The sequence below is a fragment of the Pelodiscus sinensis genome, chromosome 6 (assembly GCF_052426305.1).
Source record: "Pelodiscus sinensis isolate ZL-2025 chromosome 6, ASM5242630v1, whole genome shotgun sequence".
Taxonomy (NCBI): domain Eukaryota; kingdom Metazoa; phylum Chordata; order Testudines; family Trionychidae; genus Pelodiscus; species Pelodiscus sinensis.
The window spans coordinates 32,247,360-32,268,229 of NC_143057.1; the positions used below are offsets into that span (position 1 = coordinate 32,247,360).

Sequence of the window (20,870 nt, forward strand, 5' to 3'; positions counted from 1 at the left end):
CCAGGATGGCAGAAAGGACTTGACATCTTGAATATACACTTATGGTCTCAGCCAGGATCGGGTAGTCCTTACTACTTATGCTACTGTAGCTATTATAAGCCTGCAAGTACCTTCTAGCTCCACTGAAGCCATACCCTAAGGCTGTGTCTACATTGGCGCTATCTTGCGCAAAAGTGGCCGCTTTTGTGCAAAAACTTGCTGCCTGTCTACACTGGCCACGTGTTCTTGCGCAAGAATACTTATGTTCTAATGTATGAAATCAGTGCTTCTTGCGCAAGAACTATGATGCTCCCGCTCAGGAATAAGTCCTCTTGCGCAACTGTTCTTGCGCAAGAGGCCAGTGTAGACAAGCAACATGAATTTCTTGCGCAAGAAAGCCCTATGGCTAAAATGGCCATCAGAGCTTTCTTGTGCAAGAGAGTGTCTACACTGGCATGGATACTCTTGCGGAAAAGCACATCTCTTGCGGAAAGGCACATGCCAGTGTAGACACTCTCTTCTGGAAGAGTTTTTGCACAAGAACTCTTCCACAAAAGAGTTCTTGCGCAAAATCATGCCAGTGTAGACGTAGCCTAAGTGCATCTTGATTGGCATTATACTGTCCCTGTGGGGTGCCGTATTTAGCCACTCACAGATCTCTAGGACCTCTTTGACTCTGAATACAAAAGAAGATCCTTTCATGTCATACAGTTAGCTGCTGCAGTAATGTCATGAATGCAAGGCAGAAAAGCTGGTGATGGGGGTGGTAACATTGGTTATCACATGCTGTTGTCACCCATGACAATTCAGTGTCAGGCTGTGCGTGACTCCAGGGCTACACGTTTGAAAAGGGACAAGCACAAGACTATATTTCTATCATTAAGTTGACTAAAAAAACCTTTTTTTTCCAAAGAAAATACAAAGAACAATGGAAAATGTGGCAAAAGCAGATGACAGAAAATTATTGGTAGGGGAGATACATAATCTAAGCAATTCCATACGCGCAAATGACTGCCATTGGGTAGCTAATATTAAAGGCAATAGGCTAGCTCTGTATTATGGGCAAGGAGGTATGTTCCACCTGCTTGTGTCCTCCTGCTTGCTACAGTGCTTTTCGAGCTAGAATGAGTATAAACAGCCATGCTGAGTATATCCCCACCAGTTGCAGGTGGGCTTGTAGTCAGCACAGCTCAGCTCTGTCTACACTGTTGCTGCCCTTGCTAGTGGCTTGCAGTCCTACTTCTACTAGCACTAGTTAAATGAATACGTATGAGTACACAAGCAGGAGACTCATAACATCAGCTCATAAGATAGATATGGCCTCAGTGTGAAATGTGTGTATTCTCTTTTTGTGTTTATGTATTTTTTGCAAAACAAGTATTTAAGAATTCTTATTAAAGACCATTAAATAATGGCAGCTTCTCATCAGCTGGGAGGGTTAAAAGGCTATGAAGTAGAAGTCCAGGGAAGCGTCCAGAGGGGTAAGCAGGCTGGAAAAAAGAGCTTCAGCCAGCAAGCTACGAACTGACTGATAGGCGGGAGAGAAGAAGGCAGGAAGGAGCTCAGGGCACAGTCAGAATCAAAGAACCATGATCCTGCTCATCTCGCTCAAGAATACCCCTTGACAGACTTGGGAGTGAATAAAGGGTTTTCAGACTCCTGGACACCAAGAACTGATTGGTAGCCCCACTAGGTTATCCATGCCCAGAGGCTGTGCCATGCTTGGCCAGGAGTGCTATTGAACTGACACACCACCTCACAGGAACCAAAGTATTATCCCACTTCACAGATGTAAAAACTGAGGCAGAGCAATCAACTAACTTGCTCAGAGTCACTGCAGGAAACGGTGTCAGTGATAGGATGAGATTTCAGGGTTCGTAGGCTCCCAGCATTGCGGTAAAACCACACAGACTCCTGATAGCTCATCATTTGCATTGCCAACGTTCCAGGGATTTCCACAAGAAAACAAAAAAAGGCAAATGATCAGGGAGACCAGCCCCACATCTTTAAAATCAAGTAACCTCCATAGCCCTGGACAAGGAAATACACAAAGCAAAAATTTCAACATTTCATGAAGCAATATGAGCATGAAGTGGAGGGTTATTTTGTGCCTTTCTTTGAACAAGACAATCTTAATTTAAAAATTGAGGCGGAGTTGTGTGTGTGTGAGAGAGAGAGAGATCATTCTCTTTAATTTTCTTCTCTGTAGATTTGAACTTTTTCCTGTATCCAGACTGCCAGGGTCTAGTTCAAGAAAACATGCCTATTCATACAGGGCATGTACACACATGCTTAACTTTCAGTCAATGAGATGTAAAGATATGCTTAAAACTAACCATAATCACTATCCTGAAAGGGATGCATTTAAGTATGTGTGTGCTGAATTGAGGTCTCACTGAGGTACTTAAGCACTTGCTTAACTTTAAGCACACAGGATTTGTTCTAAAGCTCATTGAAGCCAAGAGAGAAACCACAAATTATTTCAACCAACATTGGATTGGGCCTTCAAGAACTCCCACAGAAGTTTGGGATTGACTACTTCCCTCGGGGGGACTCAGGTTAATTGATTCCTGTGATGATGACTATGCTATAAATACATATGTGTATTGTTTTTCCTCTACTTTCACTGTGATCTCTCATGCGCGCTACCAAAACAAATGTGGTTTATATGCAATGGCCTCCTCGCCCATGTCTCTCTTTCTCATTGCTCTTCATTCTGAAACATAAATAGAATGGGAATTAAAAGCTAAGGCAGGGAAATGGGGAAAAATGTGTTCTAATGCACAACAAAAGCTACCTCTATCCCAGAAGCTGGACATGATTCCCAGATTGCACAGGCTAGCTCAGGCTCAACCTAGCATGCTAAAAATCGTAATGAAGTTGTAATGAAAGCATGGGCAGTTGCAAGCAGCAGCACAGGCTAGCTACCCCAAGTACATACCCAGGGGGTCCAGGCGGGTTTGCCCTTGGGGCAGGTAGCATATGCCATTGCTCACTCCTACCCATGATGCTGTGGTTAGACTAGCTTTTTCAAAAGAGCTAGCACAAGTATGTCTGCTCAAGCTGTGAATCTCCCCCATTGCATCAACTGTAGTCTTAGCTTAAGAGTCCATAACCTTTCCTTTCTGCCTATTTTAAGTTCATCTGAAACTTGGCAGCACTGGAGAGTCTATTGCTAACTTTCTGGCCCATTCTTTCACCATTTATCTCTAAATTGACCTTATTTTTTCCATTAACAAACTCTGTACAGGTTGAACCTCTCTAGTCTGGCACTCCCTGATCCATCAACATCCGTGGTCCAGCATGATTTTAGTTAGCTGGATGTCCACTTACCACGGCCGTATTCAAGTTTCCTGTGGTCTCATAAAGTTTGTTTGCAGCCACCAGTCCTACCTGTCAGTGTTCTGTGCTGATATTTAGCTCTAATTTACCCCTTAATGTCTTCTAAGAGCCCAGTAAGCAGTGGAAGTGTGGGTAATGCTGATAGCCAATACTGACCTACCATGGTCCAGCAAATTCTCTGGTTCAGCACCTGTCAGGTCCCAAGGGTACCAGGCTAGAGAGGTTCAACCTGTAGCTGGAAGGGCACCTATCCTGCCAGGTGGAAGCAGTTGTTTTTAGCACTGCTTCAAACTACAAGGAGCTGGGGAGATGGTGTTTTGTTTTTTAGAAAATGTCATCCCATTCTTAAATGCAACATACTGTAACATGCCGTGCCCTCATGTGGGAATGTCAGAAGCCTCCTGCAAACTTCTCACCATTCATAAAACAAAAATGAATGTAAATTAGAGCTCAGCTTATCTCTCCTCCCTTTCAACAGATCCAGACTAAACGGGCAGTTAACTTAGTGGAACAACATTAATGAAATGGTTTGACTGAAAAACTAACGGTGCTAAAATCTGAACTGGCAAAGTCTGTATAAAGTCAAGTTACAACTGAAGACTCTGGGGCGGGTAACAGACATCATAAAACCACCTCTGGATTTAGTGCTTTGATCAGAAATATTACTATTGAAGAACCAGGGCAGCAGGATAACAGGGCTGCCAGTTCTGAAAATTTTGCTCTATTTGTATTCCTTTTTCTGTTTCGCCCTGTTGAACTTCTTCCCTGCACAGTTACATGTCTGTGATGTTTATGGACTACTGATACATACAGGCCCAATGACAACAGGGGGCAAAGAGGACAGCTGCCCCAGAGCCCAGCCATTCTAAAGGGCCTGGGGCTCGTTGTCACGGCTACCACAGCCCTGCCCTTTCTACCTAAAGCCCCGGCCATTCCGGGAGCACAGAACCAAGCTCCTCACACACCTCGCCCAGTGGCCCAGCATGTCTGTCACCTTCCCCCTGCCTCCCCCCGCATACCCAGATCTTCCAACAAACTTGTACAGTCTTCAAACAGAAGTGATAGTCTCAATGCAGAATTTATTGTGTGAGGTTCTATGGACAGTGTTACAGAGCAGGGATAAGGATTATTGTACAAGACTTAAAACAGGTCCACCAATATACTAAGGTCCATATAATGGAATCATCTAAGTTTCTAAGGTAGTTCCCATGGGGTTGTTGATCTATAAAGCTGCATTTGTGTTATCTTTAAAAATGGGATATCGTTAACCATGGGGAGATGTGTCAGTTGCTCTATTATATAGAAAATGCCCAGAGTCCAAGCCAGCAAATATGAGAGCCCCCTATTCCTTTAAACGTACAAACAGGAATGGACACTGCTACCAGTACCCTCGCAAGGTCAGCAAGTGACAAGTACCGCAAAGGATTCCATTGTTCACACCATTCCAACTGAGTCAACATCCACTGTGAGTGAAAGTTGTACAGGAGAGAAAATACTCATAGGAATAAAGAATGGAGGGAAAATTCCGTGGGACTGTAGCCCCTGGTCTAACAGTGGAGATACTCATCTTTGAATGGAGAACTCCCAGTGATTGGTCATAACTGAAAAAAAGAAGAAACTCTTAAAAAGAACATAAGAATGGCCACACTGGTTCAGACCAAAGGTCCAAACACCCCAGTATGCTGTATTCCAACAGTGGCCAATGCCACATGCCCCAGAAGGAATGAACTGAGCAGGCAATTATCAAGTGATCCCTCCCCTGTAAACCTTTCCCAGTTTCTGACAGAGGTTAGGGACACCATTCCTACTCATCCTGCCTAATAAGCATTGATGGACCTATCTTCCATGAATGTATCTAGTTCTTTTTTTTAAGTCCTGATCTTCACAACATCCTTTGGCAAGGAGTTCCACAGGTTGACTGTGTGTTGCATGAAGAAATATTTCTTTTTGTTTCTTTCAAACCTTCTGCCTATTAACTTAATTTGGTGACTCCTAGATCTTATGTTACAGCCTATAGCAAAATCATGTGTGTGTTTACTCACATATTTAAACGTCTCATAAAAATACTGGTACCTGGCAAGTTCCCCTGCTATGGAAAAACACTCTTTCAGGGCTAGGAAAATGCTGTTTGATCTCCCTATATTACATCTCACCACATGTCATTTTCTGATTGATGAAGTAACTTAGGGAACAATATCAGTGTGTAGACTGTTGCCTTGACAAGCAGTCAATGATTACTGAAAACACATTGTTTATGCAATTTAAAAATCAGTGGGCATATTATACACAAGCTTTTTTTTCTGGAGCAATGAAAAAATACTGAAATGAATGTGTTAATAAAAGGCAAAGGTTTTTTTTCTATTTTTAAGAATGCTTGACTAGCGAGGATCATGAGTTAGTGAGTTAGCCATGATGGATGCAAGAAAAAGTGCTACCCACAGTTGAGTGTGAAGCCAGAAGCTCAGCTGACCACTAATACAGAAAAAGGTGTTACTGTACACAGTTGTCAGAGCAAAGGAAGGAGAATTAAACTGAAGCGAAGACAGGGAAAATGAAACAAACTACCAGAGAAGCTGGGAAAAAAACCTCTTAGATGAAAAGGCAAAATATGGTGAAACTTATTTCCTGCATCATAGCTGGAAGTCTGTCTGAAAACAGCCATTTCAAAAATACCAGGCCAGACCCTCAGCTGGTACAAATCTATCTTGCTTCATTGACTGTAATAGCTCTCTGCTGATTTACACCAGTTATGGATCTGTCCCTGTATGTACCCTCATTTTTGAAAACTTCATTCTGGCCTTAAAAATCAAAGTTTCAACCACGATGCACCCAAATGCAAATGTATACAATCAAAATTTAACGAGAAAAACCGAGCACACATTCTTGAGGACGGCACACGAAATGGACGTGGCCAAATAAAAAGTAAGTAACCCACATTCTTTTATCCATTTATAAAAATATGCGTAACACCTGTATCTGCAGAGATGACTACATTTCCGTGTACAGTTTGTAAAATGATAACGTTCTGTCAGAGGGAACATTATAGTGGTTTTCAAGTATCTAAAAGAGTGTTATAAGAAGGAGGGAGAAAAATTGTTCTCCTTGGCTTCTGAGGATAGGACAAGAAGCAATGGGCTTAAACTGCAGCAAGGGAGGTTTAGGTTGAACATCAGGAAAAACTTCCTGCCTGAAATAAACTGCCTAGGGAGGTTATGGAATCTCTCTCTCTGGAGATATTTAAGAGCAGGTTAAACAGACACCTGTCAAGGATGATCTATTCTAGATGGTGCTTGGTCCTGCCATGAGGGCAGGGGACTGGACTTGATGACCTCTCGAGGTCCCTTCCAGTTCTAGCGTTCTATGATTCTATGTACATGGGCTTGTAGTGGCCAAAGCACAAGAGAGGCATATACCGTATTCAAGTAGACTGTGCTCAGAGAATGATGACTTTCACAGTTCTCATGGTTTTTGGCAAGAAAGCTGGAGTATATCCATCCTGTGGGATGGAACAATGGATCAGAAACATAGCCACTGCCCCTCTGAGATCCTTAAGCATGAAACCACTGCGTCTTCTCTTACAACCTTCACCCACCCTCTGCTCTGCACAGGTCTGCAGGGATTGTGTTGAATCCTTGCTGTATGCATACTGTACTGATTATACTACCTACTCTGGCTGCCACCCAACTTTATGATGAGTAAAAACTGAACTAATCCTGTTCTCTAACCCCCGCCACTAAGCCATGTCCCTTTTGCCAAGCCATGCCACTCCTTTAAATGGTATCATGAAGGAACTCCCCCACTGGCTACTACAAGATATTGGCAAAACTTTTTGCTCTCCTACTTATTCCCTCACCCTCCCCTCCTGGATGCTAGGGGGCAAGGAAACTCTGTTCTCTCCCCTTATCTCCTGGAGGAGGGAAGTAGTATTGGTTTCATCTGTACACAAAAGGGAGGTGGTTCCACATCAAGGAAAAGTAAGTAGCCTTTCCATCCAACTTTTCTTCTCCCAAACACTTCCACATCACTGAATCCATTTCATCCACCTCTTCCCCTTGGTTCAATTCACACAGATTAGGCACAGTGGGACATGAATCCCTGACTAGCACTTTGATTGCCTGAAGGCTATATCTGTGCTTCATAATCCTATCACTGTAGGTCAGAACTGCTAACCCACTACACCAGTGTTTCTTAAACATTTTAAGACCAAGAACACCAAACAATAATTTTTTTTAATGAGTAACACCAAGGATTTTTTGTCGAGGGGAAAAGGGTCGGGGGAAAGTTATTTAAGTGGTCATTTTGAATTCTGTTGTTCTCCGCGGCACACCTCCAACTGCCGCGGAATACAGTTTAAGAAACACTGCACTACACAAAGCCCAGAAGCCCTTACAAACAATGGAACAGAAATTTCTAAAATAATCTTTTTACTGTCAGGGGAATAACACCAGATGGGAAAAATCCATGTTTCTCTGGAGTTCTTCTCAACCAAGCAACGTAGTGTGATGATTTTGAAAGTTAAGAGTGGAGGGGGGTGTATTGTTTCACAGAGGAGATCCAGTCCTTCTTTACCACACATTTTGGATAGATGGGCCTGCTGTGTCTTTTGAAACACATGTGTAGACAGCAGGATTGCGAAGCCATGGGGGCCTATGAAAGGACTGACCGGAAGGGACTATGTAGTAAACAGAGCCTTTAAAAAAATAAAGGGGTGGTCCTTCAAAAGACAACTCAGAACAGAATGGGGTAAAGGTTTCCCTGGAGAAACGTATTTGATTTCATATTAATAGGAATGGAAAAGGACTATGCATTATTTTAACCTTTAATTGCTCTTCCTGCAATCTACCAAAACTGATGCAGGAGCAGAAAAGACCCTGAAACTCCCACAGTAATTTATTTATCAAATTTCCAGCAAAAAAAATTCACAGTGTCATATACGTCACCCCACCACACATCATTCAGAAGCAGTCTGCTTTTACAATACTTACCTTCAGTACTGTTAAATTCAACCCTTTTGATAACCCTTTCGATGTCCTCTCTAACAGAATTAAATAAAACCTGACCCCCCTCTCATTAGGTCTGGGATGGCCGTGCACCTACCGCTTGCTTTAGATTCGGAGTACGAGGGGCTATCCTCGAAAGTGAAGATCTGTGGAACACACGCAGGGGTGCTAACACTCTGGCCCAGGTAGGAAGCAGGAGAGTAGTAGGAGTGCATTCTGTACGGGGAGCTCATGGCATGTCGGCTCTCTGTGCTTTTCATCTGTTTAAAGAAAGAATGTGAACAGCAGTATATAAAAGCTGAAGCAGAGGTGGGCAGTGAGATTGATTTGTACCTTGCAAATTTCTCACTGTTCTTAACTTACATATTCCTGACTTAGATTCCAAGAAAAAATACATTCACTTTCCTAGGACTTTGGTTTAGAAAATGTAGTACATGGGAAATGCTAGAGCAAGAGCCTAGCAAGAGCCTGTTTGTTCCCAACACAATAATATCCCTGTGAGCTTTCTAATCCCATTCTGTCTACATGTTCAACCTTGCCAACAGTGGCAGAGATGAACAGTAGCCAATTCAGTCTCAGCAGCCATTCTGTCCTTTGAGTCGCCAAAAAGACTAGTGACCATGGCACCAATGGGTGATGTTAATTACTAAGCTAAGGACGCACATACACATTCCCTAGAAACCAACAAAGCATGCAAATCTGGAGCCTTATACAGACCCCATCAACAAAATGTCGGAGCACCTCACACACATTAATGAATTTATTCTTAAAACCCAGTGAGGCAGAAAATATTATATTTCCCTCTTTTCCAATGGGAAACTGAGTCAGACAGAAATTAAGGGACTGCCTCAGTCACACAGGGAATCTGTGTCAGAACCAGGAATGGAACAGCTGTTTCCAAGTAGTAAAAACTTTGACTCTGGATCATGGATAGAGACCAAAACTCAAAAATGAGGGCTTATTCTATTGCCAAAATCCCTTGAGCCAATCTAATCTGCCCTCCGTGCTTCATATTTATGAAGTACCCAAACAGAATTAACTACACTTTACATTTTTATGTTATGGAAATTGGCATTATTATTTGTTTAAAATTCTATACCATGAGCCTGATATAAGTGTTAAAGTTAAGCAAGAAATCTAGAAAGCCTTAATTACTAAAATAACATTAAAATACTATGTGCAAAGGTCATACTGTATTATCTGGCTTCTACAAATTGGTTTGCCATTAATTTACTAGTAGATAGAAAACTTTGAGCAAGAGATAAATGATGTAAAAAGTATGTATTAATCCTGTAAATCTATCCACAGATAAACCTGTACAACTATGCCACCTGAAGTTCCTTATCTAAGGTACAGGGTACATGTACTACATACAGACGGTGGGCCAAATTCTTTCAGCAGTTAAACCCATATCCCAGGCTCTGTGCAGTGCTGCCGCTTTGAAGTACTCCCTTTCCCCCCCTCCCACTGCTGCCTCTATCTGATAAAGACAGCAAGTGGGGTGGGGAGGGGGAGGGAGCGACTACAGGCAGTCCCTGGGTTACGTACAAGATAGGGACTGTAGGTTTGTTCTTAAGTTGAATCTGTATGTAAGTCAGAACTGGCATTCAGATTCAGCCGCTGCTGAAACTGATCAGTTTCAACAGCAGCTGAATCTGGACACCAGTTCTGACTTACATACAGATTCAACTTAAGAACCCCAGGCGTCCCCAAGTCAGCTGCTGCTGAAACTGATCAGCAGCTGATTCCAGGAAGCCTGGGGCAGAGCAACTCTGCCTCGGGTTTCCTGTAATCAGCCGCTGGTCAGTTTCAGCAGCGGCTAACTTGGGGACGCCTGGGGCAGAGCAGCTCGGGTGCTGCTGGGTTGGTCCAGTAGCGCGGCCGCTCCTCGGCGCTACTGGACCAACCCAGCAGCACCCCAGCTGCTCTGCCCCAGGCGTCCTGATTCAGCCACTGCTGAAACTGATCAGCAGCGGCTGAATCAGGACTCCTGGGGCAGAGCAGCTGGGGTGCCGCCGGGTTGGTCCAGTAGCGCCAAGGAGCGGTGCTGCGGGACCAACCGGCAGCGCCCCACCTGCTCTACCACAGGCCCCGGGCTTTGCTCCACGTCTCCCTGGTCTACTGGGGGGGGGGGCACTAGCTGCGTCCCCCCCCCCCAGCAGACCAGGGAGACGCGGAGCAAAGCGGCGGAGGACCCGGGCCGGATCGCGGCGCTTCCAGATCAGCTGGAAGCGCCGCGGGTCCGGCCCCGGGTCCTCCGCCGCTTTGCTCCCCGTCTCCCTGGTCTGCTGGCTCCCCCAGCAGACCAGGGAGCAGCTTTTCTCGCCCCGGAGGAGGCGGGCGGCGGGACCAGGCGTCCCGCCGCTCCAGTCCTCCGGTGCGAGAAAATCCCCGTTCGTAACTGCGGATCCAACATAAGTCGGATCCGCGTAACTCGGGGACTGCCTGTAGTTGACTAGTGCTTAACATTTAGGGCAATATCCTACACTCTGTTTTGGGATTAATGTCCAAGTGATGCGACTAAGATGCTTACCTATTTGGTTTTATGGCTGCAACCTGATCTTACACAGTTATAGATATACTTAGAGATAGACAGGCTACTCCTACACTCCTGAAGGTATGACCTTTAATATAACTAATAATAATAATATTCATTTACAAGATGATTTTCTGCTCTCTCCAGGATAGGTACAAAACCCATAATATAAACCAATGAAAACTTACTCCAAGGTAAGCAATGAAACAATGTTAAACAAACATCGGGAACCAATTCCTTACCAGGTAGCATTCTGAAAACTTTTTGAAGTCAGAAGTAAGGATGTTAAATATTGATTAATTTACTAGTTGAGTAGTCAGAAGGGGCTTAGGCCTTGCTTAAAAGAGGTCAAACTAATGGCCCTAATACCAGACAGTAAGGCACAGCCCAAAACACAGAGAGGCCAGGACTACGACACAGCTCATGTCCCATCTCCAAATCCACAATGCCCTCTATGACCTAAGAAGATGAGAACTCAATAGAGAAAGCCAAAAGCACAGTATAAGGTACGTAGGATCCAGTCTGTTTTCAAGGCTTTGAGTGTCAACATCAAAGGCTCCTCCTTCTCAATACATGCACCTCTGAGAGCAATCTGGGCTGAGCATGGTAAAGCAGACAGTAGCAGAACCACCTCTGCCTGCGTCTGGCAATCGTGTTGTCATGTTCTATGAGACAACTGTCCAGGCAGCTTTGTTTTTAGGCCTGCTTTCCTTGAAAGCAACTGTTTCTGTATGTGTGGAGCCTGTGTGCGTGCACTAAACATATCACCTGCTGGAGATAATATTATTTGATCAGCAATAAAATGGAAGAACTGCTCAATGGCGCTGAATGAATGTCTTGTTTCCTTCCCCTGTAGGATGTGGGCGATGACCTGTTTCCCTTCCAGCCTTTTAAAGCTTCCCCCGCCCCCCACCATTCCTTAAAAAACAACTCACCTAAAAATCCCAGGATTCAGTGAGTTATTATGGCTATTAGTATTCGTATGTGGTAGCTGGCGGCAAGAGACGTGTTTTATCATCTTATTACCCACCCCAAGTCTGTGAACCAGAGTACAACCCACAGACAGGCTTGGCTCTGCAAAGAATATGCATTGAATTAACCTCTCAAGAAAATCTAAAAGCTTTAGGCTTTGTTTTATTAAACTGCTTAGAATATACACCACTGTAAATCTGACCCAGAAGGTTTTCTTTTCATAGCGCTTGGCTACCCTATTTTGTAGTAACAGTAAAACACCAAGCATACATAAACATTCTTGACCTTAGTGCGATATTAATAATGGGGGCCTACAAGATCATTACCCAATGCAGTTGGCGTGGGTGCAGGTCAATCGGTATTAACCCATTCAGCTATAGCTAGGTTAGGAGTACTTGCACCCTTGGTAATAAGTAAAAGAAGGATGCTCAGGGCATGAACAGGAGTTTAAAAGAGTGTCCGGGGGGGAGGGAGGGGGCAAAGGGGTACTCTCCTTATCTGGTATTTGCCATAAATATCAGGATCCATTTTCTAACAGCAGGATGCTGCTGTGAGGTAGCTTGTCAAAACTGGCAGGCAGGCCCCAAAGCACGGGTAGCAGTCTCCTGTGCTCCAGCTTGCACATGGATCCCTTTCATTTTGAAAGCAACCTTTAAAATAAATCTACAACGTAAGCCTCCCTTCTCATGCCCCATACCACCGGCTCCTTTGTTTCTTTGTTACACCCCCAACTGCACGTTGTCTTACACTAAGTTTGTAAGCTCTTTGGGACAGGGAGAGGGCCTAGCATAACCAGACCTGACCCCAGTTGAGGCCTGTAGGCACTACTGATGAGAAAGTTTAACCTGCTCTTTTCACTGGGGCATAATTAGCAGGCCTCTCTTCCAAAGAATTACAGGATTGTAACCAAGCATTCTTTTTACAAGACAGAAAGGACGACAGCTATTGGTTAGCTGACTCTATCACCAATAAATATAGTACTGCCCTTGCTCTGCACTCTAGGGTTGCCAGGTGTCCAGTTTTCACCCGGACAGTTCAGTATTTGTATCCCATCTGTCTGGTATTTTCTGTTTCTCTCAGACATAAGGCCAGTGGGGACATTCTTCCCCTGCTGCGTCTGGCAGGGGAAGCATGGGGATTTAAATGCGCAGTGAGCTTTTTTTTTTTTGCTCAACCAATTTTTTTCCACCATGTTCAGGATTTTTTGTGAAAGTATCTGGCAACCCTACTGCGCTCTTGAGTTTCTTAGTTTGAGGCAGTTCCTGACAGTTGCATTACCACTCCTATTAGCATTTGGGAACCCAATGGGGCCCAACTCTGTCATCAAATGCACAGCCAGGCCACGGCTCTCAATTGACTCTTAAGTCATAATGCAAGATCGGGGGAGGGGGGAAAGGAATATGGCCCATTCAGTATTCATAGTATATAGTGCAAATACAATACTGAGTCAAAGGATATACTGCAGTGTTTCTTAAACTGCTGTGAGGCAGTCGGAGGTGTTCCATGGAGAACAGAGTTCAAAATGGCCGCCCTTAAAGGGGGAGGCAACTTTTTTTTTTGGCTCAATAACTTTCCCCCAACCCTTTTTTTGGCTCAATAACTTTCCCCCAGATCCCCCCCCCCTTTTTTTTTGCTCAACAAAAAAATCCTTGGTGTTCCTCATTTAAAAAAAAAATTGTTTGTTGTTTCTCAGTCTTAAAAAGTTTAAGAAACACTGATCTACTGTGTACAGATAATGGGTGATAATGGGTGAGAGGGGCTTGAAAAATGAGAAAGTAAATACAAGGGAGCCAAGAAACCATGTCAATGGTAACTTCGGAATTCTTTTGTTGCTGTTGCTTGAAAAGACAGCAGAGGGCTCTGGCAGTTGCAGGTTCAGATGCATCTGTGTGCTAAAAACTGTCACATGAAAGCCTTTGTCATTTAACATAAGGACCAGAACACCCAAAGCCTCTTGCTCGCCGCCGATGGCCGATAAACCAAAAAGAACATTTAAGAGCGATACAGGAGCTCAGGGAACTCCACCAGATGAATTCCACTAGGGAATTCTACCAGATGACCTCCCTGATACCACAGAAGAGGTGGATGCAGCCCAGCCCCATCTTTCCAGGCCCCTTGCAGCAGCACCTCTGCCCTACAGGTACCTTGTGGAGAGCTCTCAATGGACTCAAAAGCCCCTACAGGAACTCGTCAGACCAAAAATGGGGAGAAGATCATGCTGCTGCACTTGGCTGCTTAATCTTCTTCTTCTAGGCCTGAAAAATAGAGGCATTGCCAACCCCAAGTGTTCAAAGATTGGGAGTCAGATCCCCAAAATCATGGGAGTTAAAAAAAATTAGGAACGCATTTAAAAAAAAAAATAAGAACTGAGATTTATGAAAAAGACCAAATATCTATCATGTGACTCATGATAAAACTGAAGGGTGGGAAACACTGTGTCGGAATAAACACACACCCAGAGAGTATGAGCCCCTCCTTTAGGGCCTGTACCTGCCATTGCACTTGATGACAAAGACCCTGCAGAATTCGAAGGGGGCTGGGAATAGGCCCTCTGGGAGGCAATCAGATGTCGCAGAAGAGACTGGTAAAGTAGTTCCTTCAGAGCCACGCTGCCCAGGATGGAGCAGAGTATCAGGGAAGGAGGGAGTTGTGCTGAGCACTTCTAGTGCAGGGTGATTTTGCAGAGCCCAGGGAATCCATGGGTCCCTGGGCTAAGAGCACGCAGGAGAAACCTCATTCGTTCTGCCCCCTCTCCCCAGCTTCCTTCCCCCAAAAAACCTCAGAGAAGTTCCTTGCAGAATTTTCCTCCTCCTTTGCCCACTCCAAATGATTCTTCCATGGGAAGGAATGAGCTGGGCAAAAGCTAGGTGTGAAGAAGCTAACTGCCTCTCCATGTCAAACGCCATGCAAAATAAACACAACGAGCTGACCACATCTTTGTTTGTGTAGCTGGCCCAGCCCATTCCTCAGGAGAAAAGATACAAGGAAGAAATTACTTCTTCCTCCTGAAGTGCCCATTTCGGGAGGAGACAGATACTGCAAAAAACACAAGAGTGTGATCTTGGACAGGTCACTTAACATACAAACTCCATGACTCCACTTCCTCAATGGCTCATACATTAGCCACGCTCCTCACCCTCCCTTCCAAAGCTGTCTTGAAATTCTGGCAGAGCTCTGGCAGAGCTGTTTTGGCTTCCATGTATGTATACCTGGTAGGAGCTACTAACTATTTTAGCATTAACCCCTTTCCCTTCCCTAAACTTAAAAGCTAAGCCATTTTTAGAGAAAATAAAATGGCATCTAGCATTTATTCACAGCTCTCTTTTAAAAACCATCAGCATTCACATTTCAGTGTTCTGGTATGAGATAAGAGGATGGTCTTGTTCTTGTGGCACAGGATTAAGAATCAAATAAGTGACCACCCTGCTCTGCTGTGCCACCAGATGGCTGTGTGACCCTTGAACAAGTAACTTAACAAGTCTACATCTCAGTTTCTCCATCTGTAAAATGGGGATAACACACCTTCCCTACTTCATGGGAGTGTCATTAACTAACTAAGACTCACATTTATGAGATCTTCAGACAAAGGTTGCTTTGGACATGCTCAGTCTTATTACATTAGTACTGTTTATAGAATATTTTTGTTCATTTCTAAAACGTATTAAGCACATTCTGCAGGAAGAAAAAATAAATAAACAATGACACCATGCGTTGAATTACTTTGATTCTAGCATGGAAAATGCAGGAGACATCTATATCTGTCCTTCCTTGATAGACAAACTTAATTAACCTTTGCTATCCTGTTCCAACCTACTGTTTTAGACAAAAGCAGTGACCCAGAAACAGTATGTTACCATCAGAATCTCAACTGCAGTGACATCAAGAGATATAGCCCTATCAGCAGTATCGGAAAATAAACCGCTTAGATTAGCTCCTCTAAGAATTATGGATTATATCCATGTCACACATGAGCTGTCAGAAACATTAGGATACTTTTAGCATAAATCTGTAGTGTGAAGGGTATCTTATGAATACAGTACATAATATACTGCTTACAGGGCACGTCGGGATGGTTTCAGGTTACTTGTGAAATGCACATGTACATTTAGGTATTTTTCACCCTGTGTGTAAGCTTCTGAGTGCATATTTTTGCAAATGGGTCAGCTTTATAAAAGAAAAATGATGTCAATATAACAGGAGCGAGACACTGCAAAAGGTGACGAAAAAGATGACATATTTTAGAAAAGGCGGTGACTATCCTTAGAGATGCTTGATCACAGCTCTTCTTTTGAAACCCATTTTTTTTTCATGGAGATCATGTTTTTTAAATCCTTAATAAATGAGGTGGTTAGGTCAACAGCCTTCACCAAGCATTTTAGAATTAACAATATAATTTACTGAGAAAAATGAATGTTTCAGCCTGACCTTGCACAGCGGTTATTTCAGATTTTCAGCCTACACTGCCATAAGGAAGGAATGAAAATGGAGGGCTTTGGAAGTGAACTTTGATGATTGTACAAGTTGCCTTTTAAAAATAAAGCTTTAGCATTTCAGTTTTGGATCCAGATAGCATCTGAAATCCAGAGACTTGGTAAAAAGCTTGTGAGAGCTTTTCCCACTCCAGAATCTTTGCTGAAGGACACTGCCTCACGCTCCAGCACACTAGAACCCCTCCTCAGAGAACACTCAACAGCTGTCTGAAGCAGAAGGAGTCTTCTGAAGGAAAAAGCTGATAGACTTAGTCAAACAAGTTACCGTCTGGCAGCAGAGAATGGGAGAAGGTAAACACCTGCTAGAGGCACCACATTCAGAAGTCAGCATTATCCTTCAGCTTTGACCATCGGCCCAGCTGTTATCATGATCCATTGCCTTATTATAGGAGAGAATTTAAGCCTAACTAGATACAGATTGTGCCATCCAAGCTTTATTTTTGTTCCTGAAGTCAAGAAGCCATCTCAACATTTATCATTTACCTCCATCTAAACAGGAACCAGTGGCATTGGTCCCAGAGACAGAAATTCACCTAAACAGGAACCAGAGGCATTGGTCCCAGAGACAGCAATTCACCAACCTTCATTAATGTGTGCAGACTTGCAGTGCCAATATTGTTCAAGTCATTTCACTGTTAACTGGACAGAAGGCACATGCATTTCTGTTAGGATATGTCTACACTACAGAGGTTGGGAAAAGTGCCATTTTTCTGACAAAACTTGAGGAACGTTCACACTGCAATTGCGTTCTTATGCAAAAAAACTGAAAGAACAGAAGGGTTTTTCTGGCATTGGTAATCCTCATTCTACAAGGAAGAAGTCTTTTTGCGAAAGATCTCTTTCGCAAAAAGCCGTGTGTGATCGGGGAAGAGGGAGTTCTTTTGAAAGAAGAGGAAAAAACACAGGTGCCCTGGTGGCCATTCCATCCATAGCAATGGCAGCTTACATGCGAGAGTGCTGATAAGCTCCATTCAGTCCATTCAGTCTGGATGCTCTCTTTCGAAAAAGCAGATCACTTTTTCGATGCATTTTTGCAGTGTGGACGCTCTCTTTCGGAAGAAGTTTTTTCGGAAGATCTCTTCTGAAAAAAACTTCTTCCAAAAGAAGCCTGTAGTCTAGACGTAGCCTTACAGAGAACAGCGGTGCAATTGCTAGGTGCAGAAATAGGACGAAAAGAGAAAGAGAGTGAGAGAGAGAACTTTTAAGCCTATGTTTTCCACTTTCCCTTTCTTATGAACATGTGAGCACTTTTTATTTATCCACTATATATTTGAGAGAATTTGTCTGTCTATCTATGAGTCTGTTTGTTCAAGATCTTCTCCGAAATGGTCAGAACTAAGATTTCCAAATTTGGGATGCAGCTTCTTATCATAACTTAAATCAAGGTCAGGGTTTGATTGTGCCAGGATATTGGAATGTGCCTGGAATATGACTGTTTCTCATCAAATGGAAAGGGAGGGGTTTGCTAGTAGGGACAGTTATACTGCAGAATGATCACGGGGGAGCATGCACATGAATAAGACAGTGGTGGCTGGGGGCAGGGCTTTGGATGTTGCTAACCACCATACCTGGATAAGTTTCCTATGCTGGTGGGCCCGACCCAGCCCCAGAGAGCCACCGCCTGAACACCAACACTCCAGAGAGCTGCCAACCAGCCAGTGCGGCCTCCACTGCTCCAGCCATCAGCCAGTCCCGGGAAACCACCAGTCAGGCAACATAGCCCCTGCTGGCCCGGCCAGCCCTGGAGAGTCGCCGCCCCACTCCTACACCATCAATCCATGCCCTGAGCCCCTCCTTACCTCCAACCTTGACTTCTGCACCACCATACCCTTAGGCTCCTGTCCTGAGCCCTCCGTATCCCCAAGCTCCTGCCTTCACTCCTGCACCATCACACACACCCAGTCCCCTAGTACTAAAGGACTCAAGCAACACTGGGTCAATGTGCTACTTGAAAAATATTTAACACTCCACATCAGCTCTTATTTGAAAATCTGCCTTAAACGGGCAAGAAAACCTGGCTTTAAGTAACCAAAAATATATCAGAGAATGTAGTGCATGCTGTTCTTTTAAACACTACCATCTTTGTTATGCTCATTGGATTGTGATAGTTACAGGTTCCTGAAAAATTATATACAAACAAATGAAACGTTCAGAGAAATACCGTAAGACCAATCTTTCCCATCACAGGAATACATGCCAAATGATGCATTAATCTTCTTCATTGTCCACACACACACGCTCATGTTACCTCTCCAATCATTTCTCCTGCTCCATAAATTCATGTTTCTAGCCCAAACACCAAACAGCTCTGCTACTAAAGCCTTGTCTACACACAAAAAATTGTACTGCTATAACTAACCTGGTATAGTTAAAGCAGTTCAACGATTCCCCCATTCCCAGCATCAAAATAGTTCTTCGAACTTATAAATGGGCTCATATGAGTATCGCTTCTTCCCATATGGAAAGAGGAATAAGGGCAGATTTACACTCAAAGGGAAGGTTGAATTAAGATATGCAATTCCAGCTACATTAATTACATATCTGGAGTCAACATACCTTAATTTGAGTTCCCCCCGCCATCTCCACCGTGGGAGGCTGACGGGATGAAACACTCTCATCGGCTTCCCTTACTCCTTGCAGTAGCAGGGGTCCTGGCTGCTGATGGGCATTCCCTCTGAGTTCAATTTAGAGGGTCTTAACTAGACCCACTAAATCAAACTCTAGAAGATCGATCATGGAAGCATCGATCTTCTCCAGAGTGAAGACATGGCATAAGTAATACCAGTAGGGGACATTCTGTATACCTAAAAGGTTTGCTAATAGTGCTATCCTGATCAGTCATCTGAGTGGAGACAACACTTATTTCAGCAAAAAAAAAATCACTTATATCAGCTCTTCTACTGGTAAGCAAATACCAGTTTCCTGTGAGAAATAAGCTTTACTAGCGAGGGGACTGAACTATTATTTTAACCAAATCTACACTAACACATCTGCTAGCATAGTTATGATAGAAAAAAAATCACATCCCTAACCAACACAGTTATTCCCACAAATGTTTTAAATGCAGACCATGGCTACAACACCTATACACACATGTAACTGTGCCCACACTGGGAGTTGTACTAGTATTATGACAACAAGAAATAAAACCATATTCCAAATGGAAATCATGATGGTGCAACAATATCTTTGTGTAGACGTGGCCTTGGGAAGTTTCACTGACACAACTATGTAACAAGGAGTGTGGGAAAAATCACCCCTAACTGATGTAGTTGCGCTGGCAAAAGCCCTACACTACAAGGTTTTTGCGCAAAAACTGGCAGAGTGTCAATACTTCAAGTGCGTTTTTGCACACACAAAAAATACAGTAAATTGACAGGACCAGTAGAGTTATTCCTCTCCGCACGATGAATAACTCCTTTTTGAACTACAGCTCTTGCGCAAAAAGGCATGTATGGATGCTCCTCAGGGGTTTCTTGTGCAAAAAAAGCCTATCAGAAAAAGCACAGGTGCTCTGATGACCATTCTGTGAATGGCCATCAGAGCTTTCTTGCGCAAGAGCGTCCATGCAGTGTGGACACTCTCTTGCGCAAAAGCACATCGCTTTTGCGATTCGCTTTTGAGGTGTGGACGCGCTTTTGCGAAAGAAGTTTTTGCGGAAGTTCTTTTCCACCAAAAAGCTTCTTGAACAAAAAACCTGCAGTGTACACAAAGTCCAAGTGTAAACACAGCTGTACTGCAGAAAACCCTTTTGCTGAAATAGCTTATTCCTTTTGGGGAACAGGGTTAAGCCATAGTGATAAAAGTACTGTTCAGTGAGTATGTAACTTGCATCTCTCACTGGGGGACTACCATTCTAACTTGTTTCTACCACAATATTAAAACCAGCTAATCCTTTGAAGAGCAGATAAAAATCTTAGTAATTGTCTCTCTTCAGATATTACTTTAAAACACTCCTTTAACTTTTACTTGCAATTGACACCGAAATTGCATTCACCTTCCTCTTCCTGTGCACTGCAATGTCCTATTCTTTCCACACTGGAACTAGTTTGCAAGGAGCTTTCCTTGAATATATGCAATACCGACCACACATATGCCATGCTCAACCACATATTGCAGTGGGAATCTAATTTCCATGCACTTTTAGGTTACTGTAGTGCCATACACTGTTTTCCCTAATTGCCTCTATCAGTGTCACTGCCCCATGTGCTGTAAAGGGTTAGGGTTGAAAATTTACAGAATGGCTACTGGCTATTTTATAACAGTATGTTTGCAGCTTTGTTGCAGCTGTGTTGGTCCCAGGATATTAGAGGCACCCGGTGGAGGTATAATATCTTTTATTGGAACTTCTGTTGATGAAATAGAACACAGGTGTGTAGCTTGAACACATATCTCATTCACCAACAGAACCTGATCCATTTGAGTCTTGGATAGCTATGACTGCAACAGGGAAAAGTTAATGCCTCAAATCTCTTAGCATTGACTTCTGACCAGATTTCAAAAAGATTCTCAGCCAGTCCTTCCTGGCCAGTAAGATGATTTGTCAGCTCC

The 20,870-nt window shown here is 43.6% G+C and overlaps 1 protein-coding gene across 2 annotated transcripts in view; it reads right to left on the reverse strand.

Moving 5' to 3' along the window:
- Positions 1-20,870, reverse strand: part of DMRT1 (doublesex and mab-3 related transcription factor 1) — an 80,268-nt gene that overhangs the window by 30,125 nt on the left and 29,273 nt on the right. Inside the window, exons 4-5 of one of the 2 annotated variants that reach the window (XM_089779114.1) lie at positions 8,419-8,581; positions 6,657-6,817 (exon numbers count right to left, since the gene is read on the reverse strand). In XM_089779114.1, coding sequence (XP_089635240.1) covers positions 6,672-6,817; positions 8,419-8,581 — 309 coding nt within the window. In that variant the 3' untranslated portion in view covers positions 6,657-6,671. 2 annotated transcript variants of the gene reach the window in all.